The sequence below is a fragment of the Squalius cephalus genome (assembly GCF_949319135.1).
Source record: "Squalius cephalus genome assembly, chromosome: 12".
In the NCBI taxonomy this organism is placed as follows: Eukaryota; Metazoa; Chordata; class Actinopteri; order Cypriniformes; family Leuciscidae; genus Squalius; species Squalius cephalus.
In genome coordinates, this window is record NC_137133.1 from 28,407,447 (window position 1) to 28,429,820 (window position 22,374).

Consider the following 22,374-nt stretch of genomic DNA (forward strand, 5'->3'; position numbering starts at 1 on the left):
CGCTGTAACGTCATGTCACCACCTCACTCACGACCAAAACATTAAACCCATAATTAATAATACAATTTAAAAAAAAACTTATTTTTTGAAGAGATATGACGAGATCTTTCATGTACCGTAAATACTTGTTTTACCTACATGGGGGTGTTACATTGTGCAATATGTTTGTTTGAATGTGTATATGCTTGAAAATGTTCAAAATCCTCTAAAAGGTACTGTTTTCACTATTGTAATTTCTCTTGCAATATTAATAATAATAAAAAATGAAATCATTACAGTTTGTGGAGAAATTAATAGTCTTGAATGCAATACAACCTCAAATATTATTGATCTCGGATTTTGTTTTTGTTTTGTTTTTTTTTTTCGTTTTTTTTTTTTTTTTTTTGTCAGAATATATCATTATTCATTTTGATGGGATTTTTCATTTTCATAAAATTACATTTATATTTTTTACATTGAATCATTTAGCGGACCTTTCTTCCAAAGCGAGAAACTTGAACTAACTTACTTCCGCGTTCTACTGTAATTTCCGGTAACAGCGTTCAGTGCGCCTCTACATGCAGAGTTACTCATGAGAAGAACGCAGATTATTACAACGTTTTATGCCTGTCAATGAATTGAAACATTGAATGTTCTCTGCATTAACCAAAATGATCTTGAACCTGCTGAAATGTGCCTATAAATATATTTTCTTTCCAACTGTGCATTTCTGAATAATAATAAAAAATGTCACTTGTAGAACGCAAGCTTCTGGAGGGCACTTAAGTCTGAAGTATAGTGAGTTTAGGTAGTAGGGAGCCAGTGGTGGTTCTGTAGGCAAACATCAGTGCCTTGAATTTGACAGACACTGATGAAGAGAGAGGTGACATATGTGCTCTCTTCTGTCCATTAAAGACCACTCTCACTGCCGCATTCTGGGTCAGATGCAGAGGTGTTATAGGCCTATATGCTGGAAAGCCTGAATTACAGTAGTTGAAACAGAGATTTTTATATATATATATATATACAAGAGAAGTTGAAATGGTCTAAGCCAAAATTTTCTCACTTAAAAAATGATTTCAAGCTTTATTGTAATGTTTTACACAAGTGCAAAAGTAAAAGGCGACCACCAGTACTGTAAGCAAATATAATATTGTTGCATAAAGTTGCACCCTTTTCCTCTTGTGTGTGTGTGTGTGTGTGTGTGTGTGTGTGTGTGTGTGTATACACACTCACTAGTCACTTTAGGTACACCTTAGTACCGAGTTGGAGTTGATGCATATTTGTCAGCTGCACATCCATAATGTGAATCTCCAATTCCACCACATCACTGTATTGATCTGTCCACCTAATACACATTTTTGGTGAAAAGGATGATAATGAGTAAGGGAGGAGATTGCTGGATGACAGGATTTTGTTTGAATAAGAAATGATTCTATGAAATCCAAATTATATATAGGCTATAGCTGTGATGTAGTAAATCTGGTTAATTTCTTCTTTTTTGTTGGCCGCGGTAACTTAAAAATTTAGTAGCCAAATTAGCTGGTGGGTGAAAAAGTTCATTTCAAACCCTGGCAACAATACTAACAACACAGGTAGGCTGCGGCATTTAAACGATGATCAATTGGTGTTAAAAAGGCCCATTGTAAATGTTGTATTGAGTGTGAGACTTGCTCTGGCAATCAACTCAGAGCACGCTGTCAAAGCAGCAACGTGAAGACACTAGGTAGGCTCCGCCCATCTCCAGCAGGTGGCATTGATTAGCATTTGTAGTAAATAGCTCTGCATGGGGTGAGTGTAGCAAACAGACTCTATGCTTTCTTGCCATTGATGTGTGCGTGTGCGTATAGAATACAAGTAAGTTGGTTTATGTATTTCAACTCATGTTGACTGTTTGATGAAATGTATTTGTTTGTTTGGTGCTGTTCTGTCTGCTTCTTGTTTGGGGATGCTTCACATAGAAGAAGGGATTAATTTGTGTTCACATGATGTTGCTTATGTTTCTTGGAAGCATTTCTGCTACATCTCATTGTATGTATTTATTTTGTTATTGAATTGTTTTTATGTTATATTGATTTATGATGTAATGTAATGTAAGCTTTAGACCACACCCATACTCATGGCCTCACGAATGTTCTCATCTGCACTTATGTGCTAAACCTTTATTGAAGCATATGGAAATGTTGTGGAGAAAAATAAAGCTACAAAGAAAACTTTCTGCTGCTTCCTTCTTCATGTCTCTAACCGGACATCTGTGGTGAACTAGTCCCCCACTGGCAAACCCAAACTGATTGAAATCAACAGTTTTCTATAATTGGTTCTAATTGTGCCAAGAAAAGATTCCCCACACCATTACACCACCACCAGCAGCCTGAACAATTGATACGAGGCAAGATAGATGCATGCTTTCATGTTGTTTGCGCCAAATTCTAACCCTTCCATCTGAATGAATGGAATCCAACCCTTCCCCATTCTGATGCTCAGTTTGAACTTCAGCAGATCATCTTGACCATGTCTATATGCCTTAATACATTGAGTTGCTGCCATGTGATTGACTGATTAGCTATTTGTGTTAAAAGTGCAGTTGAAGATGTGTGTGTGTATATATATATATTACTACTCACAATAAGTTAGGGATATTGTTATTTACATGAGTGCTATTCCTATTTGGTCTGAATTTTAATGAAATAAGTAAAAGTATCCTTTGATATTACTAATAATGAATGAGAAGAAACACCATTTTCATTAGTGTAATATTTATTACCCCAAAAATGTAGACAATAACAAGGGTAGCCCCAAAAAACAAAAATTGACAATGTCAGTAGCGGGTGTTTCCACCATTTGCCGCAATGACAGCTTGACAGCAACGTCTCATGCTCCTCACTAGCCTCATGATGTTGTCCTGAGGCAATGCGTTCCACTCTTCCACAAGTGCTGCACGCAGTTCTGCCAGGTCACGTGGGGGTGGGGTACGAACATCCAGTCTCTGCTTCAGCTGGTCCCAAACGTGCTCTATGGGGTTCAGGTCAGGGGACATTGCTGGCCATACCATATGAGGCACTCCAGCTTCCTGAAGTCGAGCTGTGACAATTCTGGCATGACGTGGTGGAGCATTATCATCCATGAACAGAAAGTTGGGGGTGTGCTGGCGGAATTGGGGGATGATGATGGGTTCTATGATGTCTCTGAGGTAAGAACGTGCAGTGACTGAGCTATCTACAATAACCAAATCAGTTTTGCGCTGACTGGTGATGCCCCAGACTGTTACACCTCCTCCACCAAAGCTAACCCTGGGGACCATGTTGATCTCAGCGTATCGCTCACCTCGCCTTCTCCAGCAACACTGACGAGTGTCGGGTCACCTTGCACAGAAATGATGGTCGTCAGCATTGCTGGAGAAGGCGAGGTGAGCGATACGCCGAGGTCAACATGGTCCCCAGGATTAGCTTTGGTGGAGGAGGTGTAACAGTCTGGGCAGGCATCACCAGTCAGCGCAAAACTGATTTGGTTATTGTAGATGGCTCAGTCACTGCACGTATGGCCAGCAATGTCCCCTGACCTGAACCCCATAGAGCACGTTTGGGACCAGCTGAAGCAGAGACTGGATGTTCGTACCCCACCCCCACGTGACCTGGCAGAACTGCGTGCAGCACTTGTGGAAGAGTGGAACGCATTGCCTCAGGACAACATCATGAGGCTAGTGAGGAGCATGAGACGTTGCTGTCAAGCTGTCATTGCGGCAAATGGTGGAAACACCCGCTACTGACATTGTCAATTTTTGTTATTTGGGGCTACCCTTGTTATTGTCAACATTTTTGGGGTAATAAATATTACACTAATGAAAACAGTGTTTCTTCTCATTCATTATTAGTAATATCAAAAGGTACTTTTACTTATTTCATTAAAATTCAGACCAAATAGGAATAGCACTCATGTAAATAATATCCCTAACTTATTGTGAGGAGTGTGTATGTGTGTGTGTGTATATATATATATATATATATATATATATATATATATATATACACACACTTTTTTCACAACATTTATGTGGTTACTTGTCTTGGAAATATGTTAAAAGCAAGATTTTGAAAAACTGGTAAGTATTTGTGTACAAACAAATACATGAAAAAAAAAAGTCTCATCTTTTTGTAAATGTCAAAGAAATGTATTTATTAAAATTATTTTATTTTTCAATTTATATAAAATGTTAATTGTTGTTACTAATGTGATGTTAGGGGACAACAATCATGACAGCCATGTTGTAGTTTCATTTCAAACAAAAAGCGCGACAACAAAAAAGTTTTAAAAAGTGTGAATTACTGTAGTTTGAAAGTTATTGTTGAGCCATTCACCCTTTGACCCTCATCAGCTCTCACTGTGGAGTCTGAAGCCTAAAAATGGAATGCAGCATAGGTAGACTCACTTCTGAATGTAACATCCTCAGAAAAACTTATGGAAAAAAAAAAGATTGTAACAGGGTGAAACTTTGCATTGTTTAATAAAACATAATGCACAATAAATTTTACAATTAGAAATATAGATTGTTTACATAGAAACTGAAATACTGTATTGAAATACTGTACATGCATGCTTTCCCATGTTATTTCAACTATTCAGAGGTCAGTATTGAACACAGAGTTATTCAAAGGAAACGTCCATTTAAACTGCACGTTCAGTTTTTACAGAATTGAGAAACAGGTTTCTCAATTCTGTTCTCTCCTTTTTGATGGTGCAATCTGGAGGAAGGAACAAAACAACAGTCCATGAGAGTCCATTAGCTCAGTTGAGTTTCCTGATGACTTTATTTATATCCTCAGCTCTGGGTCCAGGGTCTCCAACATCTTTCAGTAGTCCAACTTTGTCTCTAGCAGCATGTCTTGGTACTGACAAATGGAATGGCAACAGGAAGTTGTTTGCCACCCTGAAGTTCTTTCCAGCAGAATAGATCTCATGTATAAGGTCCTCCAAACAAATGATCCCATATTGTCCTTGAGAAACAAAGAAAAGAAACATGTTCAGACTATTCATTTTTATTTACAGAATATATAAGAATTTATTTTGCCACTGTGTCTTTCAAACTTAAGTAGAGACTAAATTTACAAGCGAGTAAAAGGGATTGTGCAGTCAAGTCCAATATAGTTTGCCCCATCTTAAAAAAATAAAATAAAATTCTTTGCAAATGGTAATTACACATTTCCTTTTCCTTGTTTAAGCTGCTCCTCAAGGTTTTATGTTATGCAGCCTAAAATGCTCAGCATGCCACTGAATGAGATGTATATACCACATCAATTACTTACCGAGATGCTTCTCTATAAGTGCATTGTCGGTCAGAGGAATCTTTCTCTTGGCAATCTTTGTCTGACCTCTTTTTAATATGAGCTCACGGACTGATTTCAAGTTGGGATACCTGTTAAAGAGATCGCAACAATAAATCAAACCAGTAAAAATCAATTAAAGAAATACACCTGTTTAAATAATGTATTTAAGGGGTAATAATGGAACAACAGTAATAAAAAGTAATTTTTCACCATTTACCATTATTTGCATTTTCATCAGTTTAAATTAAAAAAAAATCTGTTATAAGAGACAATAACAACAACTCCGTGACTGCATCAAAACCACTCCTTTCCTGGTAAATAAATAAATAAAGTCAATGGATTTGCAACAACGGAATGTAACATTTTTGACAAGCCAAACATGTCAGTCTCTAAGTAACGTAATTTAAGCCACAAAATAAACCTAGTATAATGAACTACGCAAAAAGCATTTCGACCATCTCCAACATTTTTTATAATTACCCAATAATCATACATAGTTTACCTCTCATGCACGTTTATCACATCCGTCCAAAACTAAGGCTGACTATTGGTTGGAATATTAGAAGTAAAAACATCAACATAACACACACACTCGCTTTCATAGAAGAGGGAGAAAATGGCGGTCTAATCGGCTTCAAAATTCTGTCTGTCAGATGATGACGTAGTACCCATCACGCGAGTATAAATATGCTGTTCACTCGCTGAAATGTTATCGAAATGATGAGACAATGCATAACAAAAATAAATCCTAATGTAATTGAAAAACATCGCAGGGTTAGTGAACATCGTTTTTTTTTTTTTTTTGCACAAACTACACATTGTGATTTTGACATTCGTGATTTGAATTTTTTCCATAATTTTCTATTCTTGGATGATCTTTTTTTCATAAATTCGGCAATAGATGAACTGTTAAATGAGTGATCTTGAGACAAGTCCCTGTAGTTGTCCAATTTGACTGGGGCTGGGATATCCTACACGTTTCTACCAATGAATTTCCATGACTTATGAGGCAAATATTCATGACCTAACGTTGCATGAAATGTCGGTGTATGCATGTGAATAAAAATTTAAATCCACGTTCAAATTTCAAATCAGAGCATATCTTAACCAATTAACAACAAGCTATGTGGTTTTGATACAAAATAAACGTTTATTTAAATAACACTGACACACCAGTAAGACGGTTATATAAAATAATGTGTCTGACCCTCAGAACTCAACTCTGTAGCAACAGATTAACATACATCAATGGGAGGAAACAATGTTAAAGGTACACTGTGTAATTTTAGTTGATTCTTAGCAAAAAACACTTAGTTCTTTCAAAAATATATGTGCTCATTAATGTATATTTACTTCTTTCAAGTAATAAAGTATTCTCGTAAGTTTATATTCTGCCATTGAAAGTACATACGGGTGAGGGGTTCGAATGCCGGTCGCCATGTTGCCCCTCCATCTTGAAACTACATTAGCCAAAGTGGGACATACCTGTAAATTCAAGCTTCGCCTTTCGCGCTTTACACTCAGTGACACAGAGACGAATGCGAGGGGGAGATTACTCGCGACTGCCGGCAGATTTGAAAGATCGCTGATGGAATAATCACGCCTATTTTCGAGGACATGTAGCAGAGTCGCCAAGGAAGCGAAAGAGAGAATTAAAACGTCAACGCGACAGGCAAATCAGCAAGACCAAAGTCAATATTGGAGTAACTTTTCCCAGATGGAAAGAGCTCAAGAGGAGCAAAGATTTTAAAACAGATGCCGAAGTTGCCTGCTTTCTTCTCGGCAGGTAATCCAGCCTATTTGTGTAAATTCGAAGTTTTATAGTTGCTTGTCTAACCATAGCACGGTTGTGCATAACGCCAGAACGACCTCTAGTATAACTTGCGTTACTTTTCCTCGCGTCAATGGTGAAAAAGTATTGTTTACCTTGTAACATAAATCTGTGCCTCGACGTATCTCAGGTGATGAATAGTTTTAAAGGCGCAATTGGACAAAGTCGAACTGGAAGCCATGTTAATCTTGGAATAATACGGCCACCGTAGGAGTTAAAACACCCTCGAAATTGAAAGGAACAGAAACTAATATTCACTGGGTAGTCATATACAATTTCACCGCTAGATGGGGGAAATTATCACACAGTGTAGCTTTAAATAAGTAAATAAAAGTGTCCAGTAACACTGAAATCAACTTTACAAGGTGGAAGTGCCGGAGACCTTGCAATTGATTCCCCTGGGCATTTTTTACCTTCATAAGTGCAATTTTTATGATTACCTGTGTTGTCTTATATGTCAAGTACTTACATTTAAAGGGATACTTCATTTTTTCATATTAAACTATGTTATTCCCTTAACTAAGACGAGTTGATACATATCTCTCTCGTCTCAGTGCGTGCACTCAATCGCTCTTAGTTAAGGGAATAACATAGTTTAATATGAAAAAAAGGTGAGGTATCCCTTTAACCAAATACTTATTAAACCAATCAGAATACTAGACTGTTACCAATAAAATTTTATCATCAACAAAAGCCATCTTTACACTGAAAAGGTGGAACAAAAGCTGCATCTGAAATAGCATAAATGTTTATTTACACAGACTGTTTAATGCTACTCATAAAACACCGCCATAACTTCTGTTTCATGCCGACTTTAAGTCATGTAGGGCTTTCCAGCCTTTAGTCGTTATGTGCAAAAAAGGAACATTATAATACTCACCCCCAGGCAACATAAGGTTCCACAGTCTTAAGCATTTTTATAGAAGTCGTGTTGACTTTCACAAAGGTGCCACTGAAGATCTTTCTCAGCCTCAGCATCTGAACGACCTTCATCACTTTGGGGCTCACACCTTTGATCCTACAAGCAATCATATGGGGAAACTTAAACCACCAAGCAGATGTAGAACAGTACATAATTGACCCCAAAACAAAAATTCTGTCATCAATTACTCACTCTCATGATGCTTCAAACCTGTATGTGTTTCTATCTTCTGTAGAACACAAAATATATTTCTTGTAGTGTTTTTTTTTTTCTTGGTCAGGTTTGAAATGGCATGAGAATGAGTCACTGATTTCAATTTTTATTTTTGGGTGAACTATACTTTTAATATCAGTGTGAACGATGCATAAGTAGAAATTACTCTCTGATGCGGGCAGCGAACACCAGACCGTTCTTCGCTGGCGGCATGGCCGGCGGAGGTCTTTGTTTGAGTCTGGCGAGTCGTGTGTCATCTCGATGCTTCCTCTTGCTGTTTATCAAAAACTCCTCTAAGCGTTTAAATTTCAAGGGAATTCCTTTTTTGTCCTGTGAAAATTTGACAATTTCAGTTTCGTTCTGAACCAAACCATTATTGAACTATAAACAAAAACTGGTTACAAGGGAGGAATTCTCACTTTTCTCTTCTGCTGTAAAGCAAGTTTGGCTTGAGTGGCTTTGATAGCCTGGTAAGCTTTCCGTTTCTTGAGAAGATTCTCAGGAACAAGCTTGATTACTTTCTCAGCTCTGTACAAGACAAAATATGAATAAATAATTTTAAGTACACAAAAGTTAAATTATTCTATATTATTTTTATTGAGGTTTTCAAACATCAAAGACAAAAAATAACAGACAAAAAGACCCTTCATAAAACAAAAATCGGTGCAATGTGTAAAATGAAACAAAAGTACTATATAGAAAAGGAAGACGTACACAAAGCCAACCTCAAGCTTTCAGGGGTTAAAGTGAAAAAAAATCCTGAGCCTGAAATTTTCTTGGGGGGGGGGGGGGGGGGGGGCGGCTTCATTGGCACCATGCACCATTTATTTTCAAGGATGTTAATGGCATATTTTTATGAATGAAGACCAGTATCACTGATATAGCTACTTATGTCTCGATGAAAATTTATTTTTCCAAAATTTGAAACATTTATTAGGCTTAAAAAAAATATAACAACTTTTAATTTAAGTGAACTTAAAACAATCCTCACTTAAACCCTAAATGTCATATTTACCTGTACCTTTCCTGTCTAACCGATGTGAATTATATAGAAATTGAATACGTTTATAAAACAGTTCGCACTGCATAAATTATAAATGAAAAATAGATTAATCCTTAAGCGTTGAGCAGTTAGTAATTTTTTCTGTTCCCATTGTTCTTTGGTTAACTTTACTAACAGAGAGAATTGCTGTCACTTTAATACCCGCCGCTGCTGACAGGATCTCATTCTCTACTCTTTACTTCCATTTAAGATTGTATTTAACTCATTTGACTGTTCTTGTGAAGATACTCGACAAAACTGACATTTTGGCATAAATGTGTGTGTTATCGTTCAAGCGCGAAAGAGAACTCGATGGCGCGCTGTCGACTGCGATCCTGGCGCGCGTCTTTCTATGCGTGTGTGTGTGTGTGTGTCAGTGTGTGTTTCAGGAGGACATTCACTGACAGCGCGTTCTCTTTTATCTTCTCGCGCATTGATAGTTTAAAACATTTGCGTGAAGGAGAGCATGATCATATAACCCAAAGGATGACAGAAAGAACGGACGCTGCAATAAATATTTAAACACGTTAAAGCTGGACAAAAATTAATCGCATGCGTTTACGTTGTCATACATTGCTGACAGAAAATGCTGCGGTTTAAAGTGGACTCGTTTTCATGGTAGGCCTACACAGAATGTTTTTGGTTTTTTGTAAGCTACACAGAATATTTAATTAAATATTAAAATTAAATAAGTCTGAAGTTACCAAGCAGCAGTTAAGTTAGCGTTAGCTCAGTTATCAACAGGTGTAGACAGAAAATATGATTATCCTGACCTGAGCTAATTTACTGAATCAACCAACTCACATCTCCTTTCTTTCTTTTCATCCATGATGACATTAAAGTCACCTGTTGTTTCTGGCGTTTCATCGCTGTCTGTGCCGCAACCGCTGCTTGCTCATTAGAACATTCAGTGAGCTTTTACACAGGCTCGGTCCTGCTCCTCCGTGGCAATGACGGCGTGCGGTTAAACATAACAAACGAATTTGAGTGGGGGTGGGGGGGGACAACGGGATTTTGGAAAGTGTCCCCATAGGAAATTACGCCCGTGGGTAGGACATCATCCCCAAGTTTCATGAACTAGCGCTCCTTTCACCGACAACATAAATCTCAATCACACTGTGTTGCCAGGCCCCGCCCTGCTCCGCTTCTGATAGGCTTGTAACGTTAGTAAGAGCTGCGTTCCTTTGGTAGGTGAAATCAATTGACTCGAAAATATTAAACCGCATGCAAGTTACAATTTTTTTTTTTTTTTTCTTCCTCACGGCCGCACGCCGGAGATCCGGCACGGTGCCGGAATACTTTAAGCCCTGAGCTTTACACTCATCGCATATAGGAGAAACAGAAGAATAGAATTTACTAAACTTTGTTTTAGAGTAGTGAAGTCTATGTAGTACCATGTACTGAATAAGTTGGTGTCTTGAATTTATAGAACAAGAATAAATAGATGAAAGACATTTACAAAGTTAAATTATTATTCAAACTGCTAATTATTAAGAGTGACCAGCTGATAAGCTGCTATCAGCTCAGATGCTCCATGTGAAAACATGTTCTACTTAATCCCATATTCTTCGGTTTATATTGTGTTACCCGAAAAAAATAATTGTACCACAAAAGTGGTGACATTATATGGATACTAAAAAGCAAAAATATGAAACGATATTTTAGAAATTCATCACAGATTGTTTAAGATTTTTTTCTGTCATATTAAATACGTACCCAGGTTCTGCCATCGCGTTTGCTGTGACCCGTCGCACACAGATGACGTTTTGATTTCGCCAGTATTCTGTGTAATACTGCCGCCTTTCCCTTTGGAGTAACTATTACACATTTCACTCACTAGGATCCGTTTCGCACACTCACGTTCACCACCATGTGATTACTCCACCGATATCATATTAAAATTTGCACACATGCTGTGAATTTTAACAAAAACATTATGTTCCAACGTCACATAAAAAAAAAAATGAGGCTATCTATTTATTTTCTTCACCACTCTTTTAATTAAGTCACTTAAAAAGCTGTGAAAAATGTAAAAGGTACATCATTTGAGAAAAAAAGCTATGAAATATTTTTATAATATTAATTATTATTATTTTTAATCTTTGCTTGGTGACTTGGTGCCTGTTTTATGTCACTTATTTATTAATAATAATAATCATAATAAATTCAGCAGCAATAATCTCTGTCCAAATGCTTCCACATACCTTCTGCAGTCTGTTAATCAAACATTTATTTAACTAAAATATTACATTCTTACCTTTCAGCATCTATTTGTGGCTATTTTAATGTCCTCAGCGTCTTGTGGGCAAAATTAGCTAAGAAAATCTATTTATCTAATGATCTTCTCTGCATTCTTTAGTCAGTTAAATTAATTATAGCCTACACAGTCAGTATAGATTTGTTAAATAATTGGCTATTTCGGGGATTTATGTGGAATAAAATCATTGCTAAAAACAAAAATCATGCATAGCATGACTGATGCTTTCAACAGGTGTTGAGTGAGAAATATAAAATGGGACATGCAGTGAAACTGTAATTGGTCATGTAAATGACCTATACTTGTTACTTGTTTCATCCTTAAAGTCGGCATGAAACAGATGTTGCGGGAGTTTTTTCTTCCTATTGTGAAATATATCAGAGCGAAAAGGTTTCTTGAACAAGAAAAAATGACTTGAATTTGTCCATCAGGAATTGATTGGATGGTTGGATTGTTATTGCTGTGATCTCATGTGAGTGACAGGTTGTCCCGCCCTCACGCCAGTAAACATCACCAGACAAGATAAGTTTTATTTAAAGGGATAGTTCACCCAAAAATGAAAATGTTGTCATAATTTATTCACCCACAAATTGTTCTAAACCTGTATGAGTTTCTTTCTTCTATTGAACACAAAAGAAGTTATTTTAAAGAATGTTGGTAATCAAACAGTTGATGGTAGCAATTGACTTCCATAGTAGGGAAAAAATCCTATGGAAGTCAATGGGTGCCATCAACTGTTACTGACATTCTTTAAAATATCTTTGTTTGTGTTTAACATAAGAAGGAAACTCATACAGGTTTGGAACAACATGAGAGTGAGTGAATGATGACAACACTTTCATTTTTGGGTAAACTATCCCTTTAAGTGGGAGGGAACGTTATTTTGAATAAAGACTGCAAGGGTAGCTACATGAATAAAAAATGTGCAAGGATAAATCTTAATAAATACTGCAGTATTTTATAAAATAAAAAAAAAGTGTCAATTTTGATTTCATGGTGACTTTAACTCCCTTTTCCCCCCTGTGCCACTCAAATTTTCCACGTGGGAAGACAAAATAAAACACTACCTGCCACCCTATAAACCCAGCGTTATCAAACATAATCATATTAGTTTCAGATATAGTTTTTATACATCGGAAAAGGAAACATGAGGAAAAGCACAACAGTCACGTGAAGTTCACGGTAAATTCAACGAAAACTTGGAGCATGATTGGCCTCCCGTGACCGTCATTGTACGTTCATGCACTACGTACGCAAGTTACGCAACCCAGCAATTCCTCAATCACACACAAACCTGCCTAGCCAATCAGATCTCCAAGGCATGCATCGTTATGCAACCGCCTCCAACTATGCCATAGAGATCAGCGCAGTCGCGTACCTTCTGCGTGACGTGAGCGATCCTCCTGTTTGTTTGTGTAGCTCGAGGATGAAAATGGCGGTGGGGAGAGATGAACGCGAGAATTAAACATACAAATGACCACTTGACTTGGATGACAGCAGCACTGCAGCTTCGCGACGGAATAAAGAAGTAGCTTATCGTCAACCAAGTGCATTTGCAACAACAAACATCCAGAATTCAACGAGGAAAAAACTGCGTCCTGGATTTAAAATAGCTCCTGAAATTAGCCCGCTAACCTCGTTAGCTTAGCTAGCCTTCAACTGGAAGGTTTAACGGACACCACAGCACCACATTAACGGAATTATTCTGTCAGAGTAAGATGAGCTCCGCTTTTCTCGACTTTCCTCTCAAATGCAACCTCGGTTGTAGAAGCTGGGCTTGTAGAAATATTTGCATTTGACTGAATGCATAACTAATCGCTCCATCTGGCAGTATCTGCCAGAAAACATCATCCTCCAGCCTTCTCAAAGTTCAACGAGCATCTGTAAGAGAACGGACTGAAGAGGTAACTGGAATGCATTCATGTTGTGTATTTGTTGATGTTGAGCGAAGAGATCGTGTGGCAGGACTGAACCAGCTAGAGGTTACTTGCTCTGAACAGCCATAATAAACAAAGTGCACAGAGATATGGTCTACTCTAGTTGACCAGACAGGTGGGAAAGATGTGGCGTTTACACGGACAGCTTTGAGTGATCAGAAATGCAAATGATCATTTCTGCCTTTCATGCATTGAAATATAGATCAGCGATCAAAGGCTTTGAATTAGATGCGTTTCTCATTTTTCTCAGTGCTTGAAGAGCAAGCTAATGTCATGTCAAGGGATTCTGACACCTCAGGTTTGACAGCGTTTGAAACTGAAGTGCTTTGATTTAGCCTAGTTGAGACTGTAGTTAGATCTTTAAATAGTTTGATGAGTTTAATAAGAGGAATAGGATTTTTTGATAATATTCAGCTTATTTATATATATAATAATATACGAATATTTTTTTGTTTTTAGTTATGACAATTATATATTGTTATATATAATAATTAATAATAATAATAATAATAATTATTATTATTTATATATATATATATATATATATATATATATATATGTATATATATATATATATATTCAGCTAAAATTTTATATATATATATATATATATATATATATATATATAATTGTTAATATATATATGTGTGTGTATATATATAGGCCTATATATATATATATATGTGTGTGTGTGTGTGTATTAGGGCTGTCAAAAGATTAATCGCATCCAAAATAAAAGTTTGTTTACATAATATATGTGTGTGTATGGAGTATAATTATTTTCTATATATAAATACACACACATGCATATATATATTTAAGAAAAATGTGTTATTTATATAAAATATTTATATATAATATAAATTATATATAATATAAATATACACAGTATATACATGCAAATATTTCTTAAATATATACATGCATGTGTGTGTATTTATATATAGAAAATAATTATACACCGTACACACACATATATTATGTAAAAACAAACTTTTATTTTGGATGCGATTAATCGTTTGACAGCCCTAATATATATATATATTATTAATGTTAATTTCACCATTTAGTAGCCTGCATTATTTAAATGAAAAGTTGTATTTGTTAACATTAGTTAGCTTAATGCACTGTGTGAAGTAACATAATAAAAAATACAGGGTTAGGGTTAACTAAGATTAACAAAGATTAATAAATACAGTAACAAATGTATTGCTCGTGGTTCATGTTAGTTAGCCTAATACATTCACTAATGTAAACAAACCAAACCACATTTAACACCTCTTAAAATGAGAATTTTGTTTGTTACCTCAATAAATTTAGGGTCATTCCTATTTTATTTGTGTAGATTTTAATCATTAACATTAAAAACACTCTTTTTACGACTAAAATAACAGTAAATGGTAAAAAAAGAAAACTGAATTCCCAAAAATTAAAACGGGAAAAAACGGAATTAGCAAAAATTAAAACGGAAAAAAACGGAATTTGGGAAAAAATAAAACGGAATTTGGGAAAAAATAAAACGGATTTTATAGGGCCCTATATATATATATAAGTATATATATAGATATATAAGTATATTTTATATATATATATATATATATATATATATACAATAAGTGTTGTTTTTATTTTTGTCAATAAAATAACAATTGTATAATTATTATTGTTTTTATTATTTATACAATTTTTATTGTTTTTATAACAATTATACTTATTATTGATGTTGTTCTTTTCTGATCAGGTGCATAGAATATTTTTTTTATCTTGTCATATTTCATTTTATGTGCTTCAGGGCTTTTTTAATTGCATTGTTTTTTGTGTGGTGAATGGAGATACTCTAGTTAGCTGTTTCAATAATTTGTGAGTAATAAGAGTAATATAAGATTTTCTGACAACATTCAGCTTTTGTTATTATTATTATTACTATTATTAATAGTTGTTTTTGTCTATAATTATTATAACAATGATAATTGTTATTATTGACAGTAAAATAATAGTCAAAATAATAATAATTGTTGCAATTATTTTACCTATCAATTTTTGATGTTATTATTGTCTGATCAGGTGCATAAAATCTGCTTTTATCCTGCCATATATTATTATTCTGCTTGCTTTAGTGCTTTTTTTTAAGTGCATTGATTTAGATGCAATATAGGGCAAGACTTTAGTACTACTAACTATAGATCTTTTAAATATTTGAGTTTAATGAAAGTAAGAAGAGTTTATAACAATATTAATAGTAATAATAATAGTAACAAAAATAGTAATATAGTTATGAAGTTTAATATTTTTTTTAAATAATTATAATAATTGGTTGTCATTATTTTATCATCCTTGATTGATCAAGTGCATCAAATATGCTTTTATTCTGCCATAAATGATTTTCCTTGCTCTAGTGCTTCTTTTTTTTTGCCATTGGAAAATGCTTTAATACTTTTTGAAGGCTTTAAATATGTAAAGCTTGTGCATGGTCAGAATTCACAGTTCACTGTCACCCCTCTACATTCCAGCACATATTCATTTAAGCATGTCCTTTACATGAACCTGCCAGGGGAGGGATATAAGATGTGAACTTGTTTTCAAATTACACTCTGTTTGCTTTAGTTTGACTAAACAGGAGTTCGTAGCTGCCTTATAACTTTATTTCAGTGCGGTCGACTCACATTCTACAGTGGAGGATATGAATGGTCTTTGATTTTAAGGAGCCATGCAAATAGTTTGGTAGCCATGTAAATATTTATAAGGAGTTGAATGCATTGCCCTGGCTTTCAGTTTTTCTTTGTGTTTTTCACTTCGGGTGTGTTTAAACTTGTAGTTGTGTTTGCTTGGTTTGTTTTGACCGGACCGGACAAAAAAAACAAAAAAAAACAAAAAAACAAGTATTCCTGGTCTGCTTAGCGTTTACACCGAAACCTAAAGGTACAGGTAGCCTATATGTTCACAACCTGATTGGTCGGCTTTTGTTATGTGTACTTAACGACGGAACTTACCGAACATCCAGAACAATGCTGTGTGCTGGGCTAAATGCGCTCGGATGAGACCCATCTTTTCAGCAGACTCGGTCCGCTTGTTTTGGTGCGCACCAGGGTTCGAATGGAAAGCGTTCACACTTATTCAAAATGAACCACACAAACGGAGCAATTTCACCAGGGGTCGTTTTAATCGAACCAAAAATCCAAAATAAAATAAATGTTTTATCTAAAATCTCAAGGCAGGTAATTGATGTAACTAATACAATGCAACTGTTGATGATAAGTTGCTTTATTGTCTTATAAAGCTCCCTAATGTTTTTGTTTTCATTTTCTCAACTAATCAGTAGTCAAATCCAGATTACAGCGTGACCAAAAGACGACGATATCGTGCGTCATTTCCTTCCCTGGGTGTTGGTGCGAGCGTCTCTCTGCCGCAGCGTGGAGAGGGGCGCTCAGCTGTGCCTCCCCAGATGTCAGAGAGCTGACCTACATCTCTCTCTCGAAAAAAAGCTTGTGCAGCAGCCTGTGAGAATGTGTGGGGGTAGGGAGAGCTCGCCAGAGTGAACTAGCAAATGAACGAGTGAGGGACAGGAAAGCAAGCCTGCTCAAGCCAGCTATCAGACGCCCACACTGTGAAACGTGAACGGCGAGAGGAGATGGAGACGGAGACCCAGTGCTTGTTATCATGCTTAACAACAACTCGGCGGACCGTAATCGCACGGGACGGACAAACTCCGCTTCCCCTTTGCATGGAAGTTTGGTCGAGGGGCAACAGTTTGCGCAAGTGCAGCATCTGCTAACTTCTTCCCTTGCCTCAGGAGTTGTATTTACAGATAGCAGAGGTGGGAGGGACAGTCTCGCCCCTAAAGTTCAGAAGTACAGGATGTTGTAACAAGCTCAGTGTGAGTGAAACATCAGTTTCTCCACGGAGAACATGTGCCACACTCTCTGCTGTTATTAACCTTGCAAATTTGTACACCCCTTTTTCACTCTCTCACTCAGCTGTCACTTTTTAAAATAAAACATTTATGCAGTTTTTCTCCAACTTAACTTAATCTCAAAAAGTTTGACATGATTATATGCAGTATTTATAACATAAAAATCATTGCATTATAATGTCCTTTGTAATAAAATAATTGTAAGGCAATTCCCCTTGATATTATTAACTATGAGCAAACTTTCTTGTTTTCTCTTAAATTATAACTTTCATCTTATTACTTTAGAATCAAGGATGTTTTTTTATCGGTCATAGGGTTGTTGTGATTCATAATGAAACATCTTTTTGCTCAACTAGTCCAATTACTCCAAAGATGAATTTCACTAATGCATATTGCAGACAAAAATAAAACATTTTTACTCAGAAATTGTTTTCTTGTTTTCCAGTACAAAACATTCTTAAATCAAGATATATTTTTTACTTTATTTCAGACTCAAAGGTCCATATAAAAAAACATACAATCACATAAAAACATTAGACATTAATTGCAAAACATACAACCTTTTGTTCCAATGTTTCAAGAAACAAAAAGAATACCTTGTCACTTGTCACAAATGTAGGATAGTTTAAGAACATTATTACTTTTTTTTTTTAATTAGGCTAGTAAACGACATAGAATTATACATAGCATTTAAGGTGTGGACATTATTTGATACATTTGGCTGGCACTTATTGAATATTCACTGTGGGAGTTTTTAGCAGAATTATTAGTGCATCATTAAATGCCCCCTGAAGCCTTTTCATTTTAGCTTTACTGTACTTGCACTACAAATGCGCTGTATACAGTGGATCACTATATATTCTCTAACATTTTATCTTCATCTGTGCACATGATATGAAATCTGCGAGCCAGCATATTTGCTTGTGCATACACTGATGCTGCACATCATCATCATCAATCATCATCATTTAAATCACTCCTAATAATATGACCCAAGTATTTCACTTCATTCACCACATTTAATACTTGATCTCCCATACAAAATGACAATTTTGCTAATGGTATTCCTTAGTTCAAACCAGATATATTTACTTAAAAAGCAAAATAACTGGATATTAAATCTTAAAATGTATCAAAACTATGCAAGGTCTTGCTTAAAACAAGAAATAAAAAAAAAACAATCTTGGTACTACTTGTTTTAAGCATAAACAAAATTAATTTGGGTAAATTTTCAGAAAATTTATTATCTTAAGTCATTTTTTTTTTCCCTCAAGTAAATATCTTGATTCAATTTTAGATATTTGTACTGGGGGAAAAAAGACAAAAACTAAGGAAATAAATAATTTTTTGCACTGTAACTCAACAATCCTCATAGGGTTTTTATTGTCACACTCTTCAACACTCCTAATCATATGGATGCAGTAGTGCTACATGATTATTAATGTAGTCAGGTTATGCTAGTTTACATTTATGCATTTGGCTTTTATCCAAAGCGACTTACATTGCATTTCAAGGTACACATTTAGGCTACATTCTTATCAGTTCTTGTTTTTCCAGCGCCAACGCTCTACTGTTTGAGCTACAGGAAAGCTTGTTTCTTTAGGGTTGAATGTGTAAACGAATCACTAACAAAAACTCTCTGGAAGCCATGTGATGGTAGTATAAGACAAAAGTTGCAAGCCTTTGCAAATAATGCAGGGATTGGTTGAATATGTATTGAGATTGCAAAATCTAGGTGGACTGACTGCTGTGGGAACTTGTCAACATTGAGCAGCTGTTTTAGGACTCTGGAAAGTGGTTGAAAGTCAAGACCTTCTTCTAAATATTTAGCATTTTACCCTTTCCATCATTTTATTTGTAAAATACTTTGCTACCTGTGAAGCATAAGCATAAATAGGCTAACTTTTTTCAGTAAATTTCCAACAGTAACTTGTTTCCTTGTAACAATTCCTGTATTATAGATGTACATAGATTTGTCTAGAAAAGATATCAAACTTACAGTCAGAAAGAACTTGCATTTGTTGTGGTCAATTTGTGTATAGAGAATAGCATCGTCTCCAACAGGCAATGGTCTTTTTTATGAATGTCACACTTCACCAGTACTCACAGTTTGTGACCATATTAAGCAAATTAAAAGATTTTATCACTGTTTATTTTTTCAGTTTGTAAATTCAGAGGTTCTTGCTCTTATAGCAATGAGAAATGAGGAAGTAGACTATTTTCAGATTCTTATAACTACTAATGATTTTGTTTTTGCACGTAGTCCAGATCAATGTCTCTTTTCCTCTATCAACAGAGTTTACACATGGAAACATTTAGAGAAATCTGCTTCTATGCCCTAATTCATTGTTTCTCCGGAGGTTATTGTCATTATGCTTCTTGAAGTGTTTTGAATTTGAATGTTTCCTGAAAGTGGTTTCAGTCTATACACAGATGTTAAGTGAATGGAAATGGTGTTCAGAGTTCTCATCTACAGATGTTAGGTAGATCTATCATTGTTTGGAGATGTTAGTAATTACTAGACAAACTGTGGACGCATTAGTAGTCAGCGAACATCTGACTTTTTTTCTTTTCCAAACAAAGCTTTAATGCCTTGCTTTTGAGAATGACAACACACACCCTTTCCCTTTATCCTTTTTTTAATTTCTTTTCAAATCATCCTCATTCATGTGCAGCACAATGTATTTCTTAGAGATGCTCTAAACAAGGTGTGCAGCGTCCTGCTTTTCCAGAGATGTAGTTTAGGCCTGAAATTTTCCTTCTCATATGTCTCTGTGTTCCAGTCAAATTTAGTTATGTTAAATTCATTACATTTAACCTTTTATTAACTATTAAATAGTTGATCATTTGAAAATTAGCTCCACAAAAGTCCCTATATATTCACATTGGAGTTTTTTGGGTGCTTTACTGGAATATTTAAAAACCTCCTCTTCTGCTGTGTCAAGAGACAAACTATGGTATAATATTATACAAAGCAATGGAAGCTTTGTTGGAATTTGTGTGTCCTCATTTACACACTATATTTACATAGGCTACTTGTTCTGTATCACTCCTTCATTCTTAACATATGCATTTAGGCTATAGTAAACCCTTTTCTACCAGATTTTTAGGATCTTTCCAACTTTAGCATTTGCTTCTACTTAGCTATATTTTCCCTCTTATCTTTACTTATTCATTTCTTCATCACTGTCATGTGTCTTTGAAATGCTTTATGAGTAGCAGCATACACTCACCTAAAGGATTATTAGGAACACCTGTTCAATTTCTCATTAATGCAATTATCTAATCAACCAATCACATGGCATTTGCTTTAATGCATTTAGGGGTGTGGTCCTGGTCAAGACAATCTCCTGAACTCCAAACTGAATGTCAGAATGGGAAAGAAAGGTGATTTAAGCAATTTTGAGCGTGGCATGGTTGTTGGTGCCAGACGGGCCAGTCTGAGTATTTCACAATCTGCTCAGTTACTGGGATTTTCACGCACAACCATTTCTAGGGTTTACAAAGAATGGTGTGAAAAGGGAAAAACATCCAGTATGCGACATTTTCCTGAAGGCGAAAATGCCTTGTTGATGCTAGAGGTCAGAGGAGAATGGGCCGACTGATTCAAGCTGATAGAAGAGCAACTTTGACTGAAATAACCACTCGTTACAACCGAGGTATGCAGCAAAGCATTTGTGAAGCCACAACATGCACAACCTTGAGGCGGATAGGCTACAACAGCAGAAGACCCCACGGGGTACCACTCATCTCCACTACAAATAGGAAAAAGAGGCTACAATTTGCACGAGCTCACCAAAATTGGACAGTTGAAGACTGGAAAAATGTTGCCTGGTCTGATGAGTCTCGATTTCTGTTGAGACATTCAGATGGTAGAGTCAGAATTTGGCGTAAACAGAATGAGAACATGGATCCATCATGCCTTGTTACACTGGTGGTGTAATGGTGTGGGGGATGTTTTCTTGGCACACTTTAGGCCCCTTAGTGCCAATTGGGCATCGTTTAAATGCCACGGCCTACCTGAGCATTGTTTCTGACCATGTCCATCCCTTTGTGACCACCATGTACCCATCCTCTGATGGCTACTTCCAGCAGGATAATGCACCATGTCACAAAGCTCGAATCATTTCAAATTGGTTTCTTGAACATGACAATGAGTTCACTGTACTAAAATGGCCCCCACAATCGCCAGATCTCAACCCAATAGAGCATCTTTGGGATGTGGTGGAACGGGAGCTTCGTGCTCTGGATGTGCATCCCACAAATCTCCATCAACTGCAAGATGCTATCCTATCAATATGGGCCAACATTTCTAAAGAATGCTTTCAGCACCTTGTTGAATCAATGCCACGTAGAATTAAGGCAGTTCTGAAGGCGAAAGGGGGTCAAACACAGTATTAGTATGGTGTTCCTAATAATCCTTTAGGTGAGTGTAGGTCAACATAATTGTAAGATTTATTTTACAATTTCTTCATAAAAGAAGAAAATGTATTCATAAAATAAATCTTTTACGCTCACTATCTGCATTTATTTAATTGAATTACAGGAAAACAGCTATATTATGAAATAATAATAATAATTTAAAATAACTGTTGCCAATTTTAAAATATTTTAAAATATAATTTATTCTTGTGATGGCTGAATTCAGTCTTCAGTGTCATCATTCTTATGCCTGGCCCTGGTACACATTGTACTATTTTGACGAAAGATTAGCTTATTTCTGTGGTCATGGCTCCTAAACGGTGGTCCTACGTTGTACAGCGAGAGAGGTTCAAAGACGACTGTTGTCACAGTGTTGCGACCAAAGACAGCCTGCGATAATTTTCTGACAGTGTCATTATTGTAGCATGATCATCTCACAGTGTGTTTGCTGCTACGAACTATGTCCACTGACTAGCCAATAAAAATACAACATGAAATGGCATATTGATCAATGCGACATGGTGCCTCAACTTAACTACT

General features: G+C 35.9%; 2 protein-coding genes across 3 annotated transcripts in view; one reads left to right on the forward strand and one right to left on the reverse strand.

Annotated features, from left to right (window-relative positions):
* Positions 1 to 4,130: 4,130 nt before the first annotated feature.
* Positions 4,131 to 11,117, reverse strand: rpl7l1 (ribosomal protein L7-like 1). The gene is made up of 6 exons (XM_079888521.1): positions 11,025 to 11,117; positions 8,686 to 8,794; positions 8,433 to 8,596; positions 8,012 to 8,149; positions 5,280 to 5,389; positions 4,131 to 4,970 (listed from the first exon to the last, which is right to left on the reverse strand). Exons 1-6 carry the CDS (start codon positions 11,036 to 11,038, stop codon positions 4,762 to 4,764), a joined length of 744 nt encoding a protein of 247 aa, XP_079744647.1. The 5' UTR covers positions 11,039 to 11,117; the 3' UTR covers positions 4,131 to 4,761.
* A 1,841-nt stretch (positions 11,118 to 12,958) lies between these two features.
* The window catches only part of ncoa1 (nuclear receptor coactivator 1), a 60,673-nt gene continuing 51,257 nt past the window's right edge, over positions 12,959 to 22,374 (forward strand). For both annotated transcript variants that reach the window (XM_079888167.1, XM_079888169.1), the window contains exon 1: positions 12,959 to 13,469. The gene's annotated coding sequence lies outside the window, so the exon portion shown is untranslated. The remainder of the gene's footprint in view (positions 13,470 to 22,374) is intronic.

Bases quoted from the DNA above. Each gene is read 5' to 3' on its own strand.
- rpl7l1 (XM_079888521.1), bottom strand. The intron at 5,390-8,011 runs GTGAGTATTATA...TCTCTTTAACAG, and splicing joins GAACCTTATGTTGCCTGGGG to GTATCCCAACTTGAAATCAG. The intron at 4,971-5,279 runs GTAAGTAATTGA...TTGTTTCTCAAG, and splicing joins ACTTATAGAGAAGCATCTCG to GACAATATGGGATCATTTGT.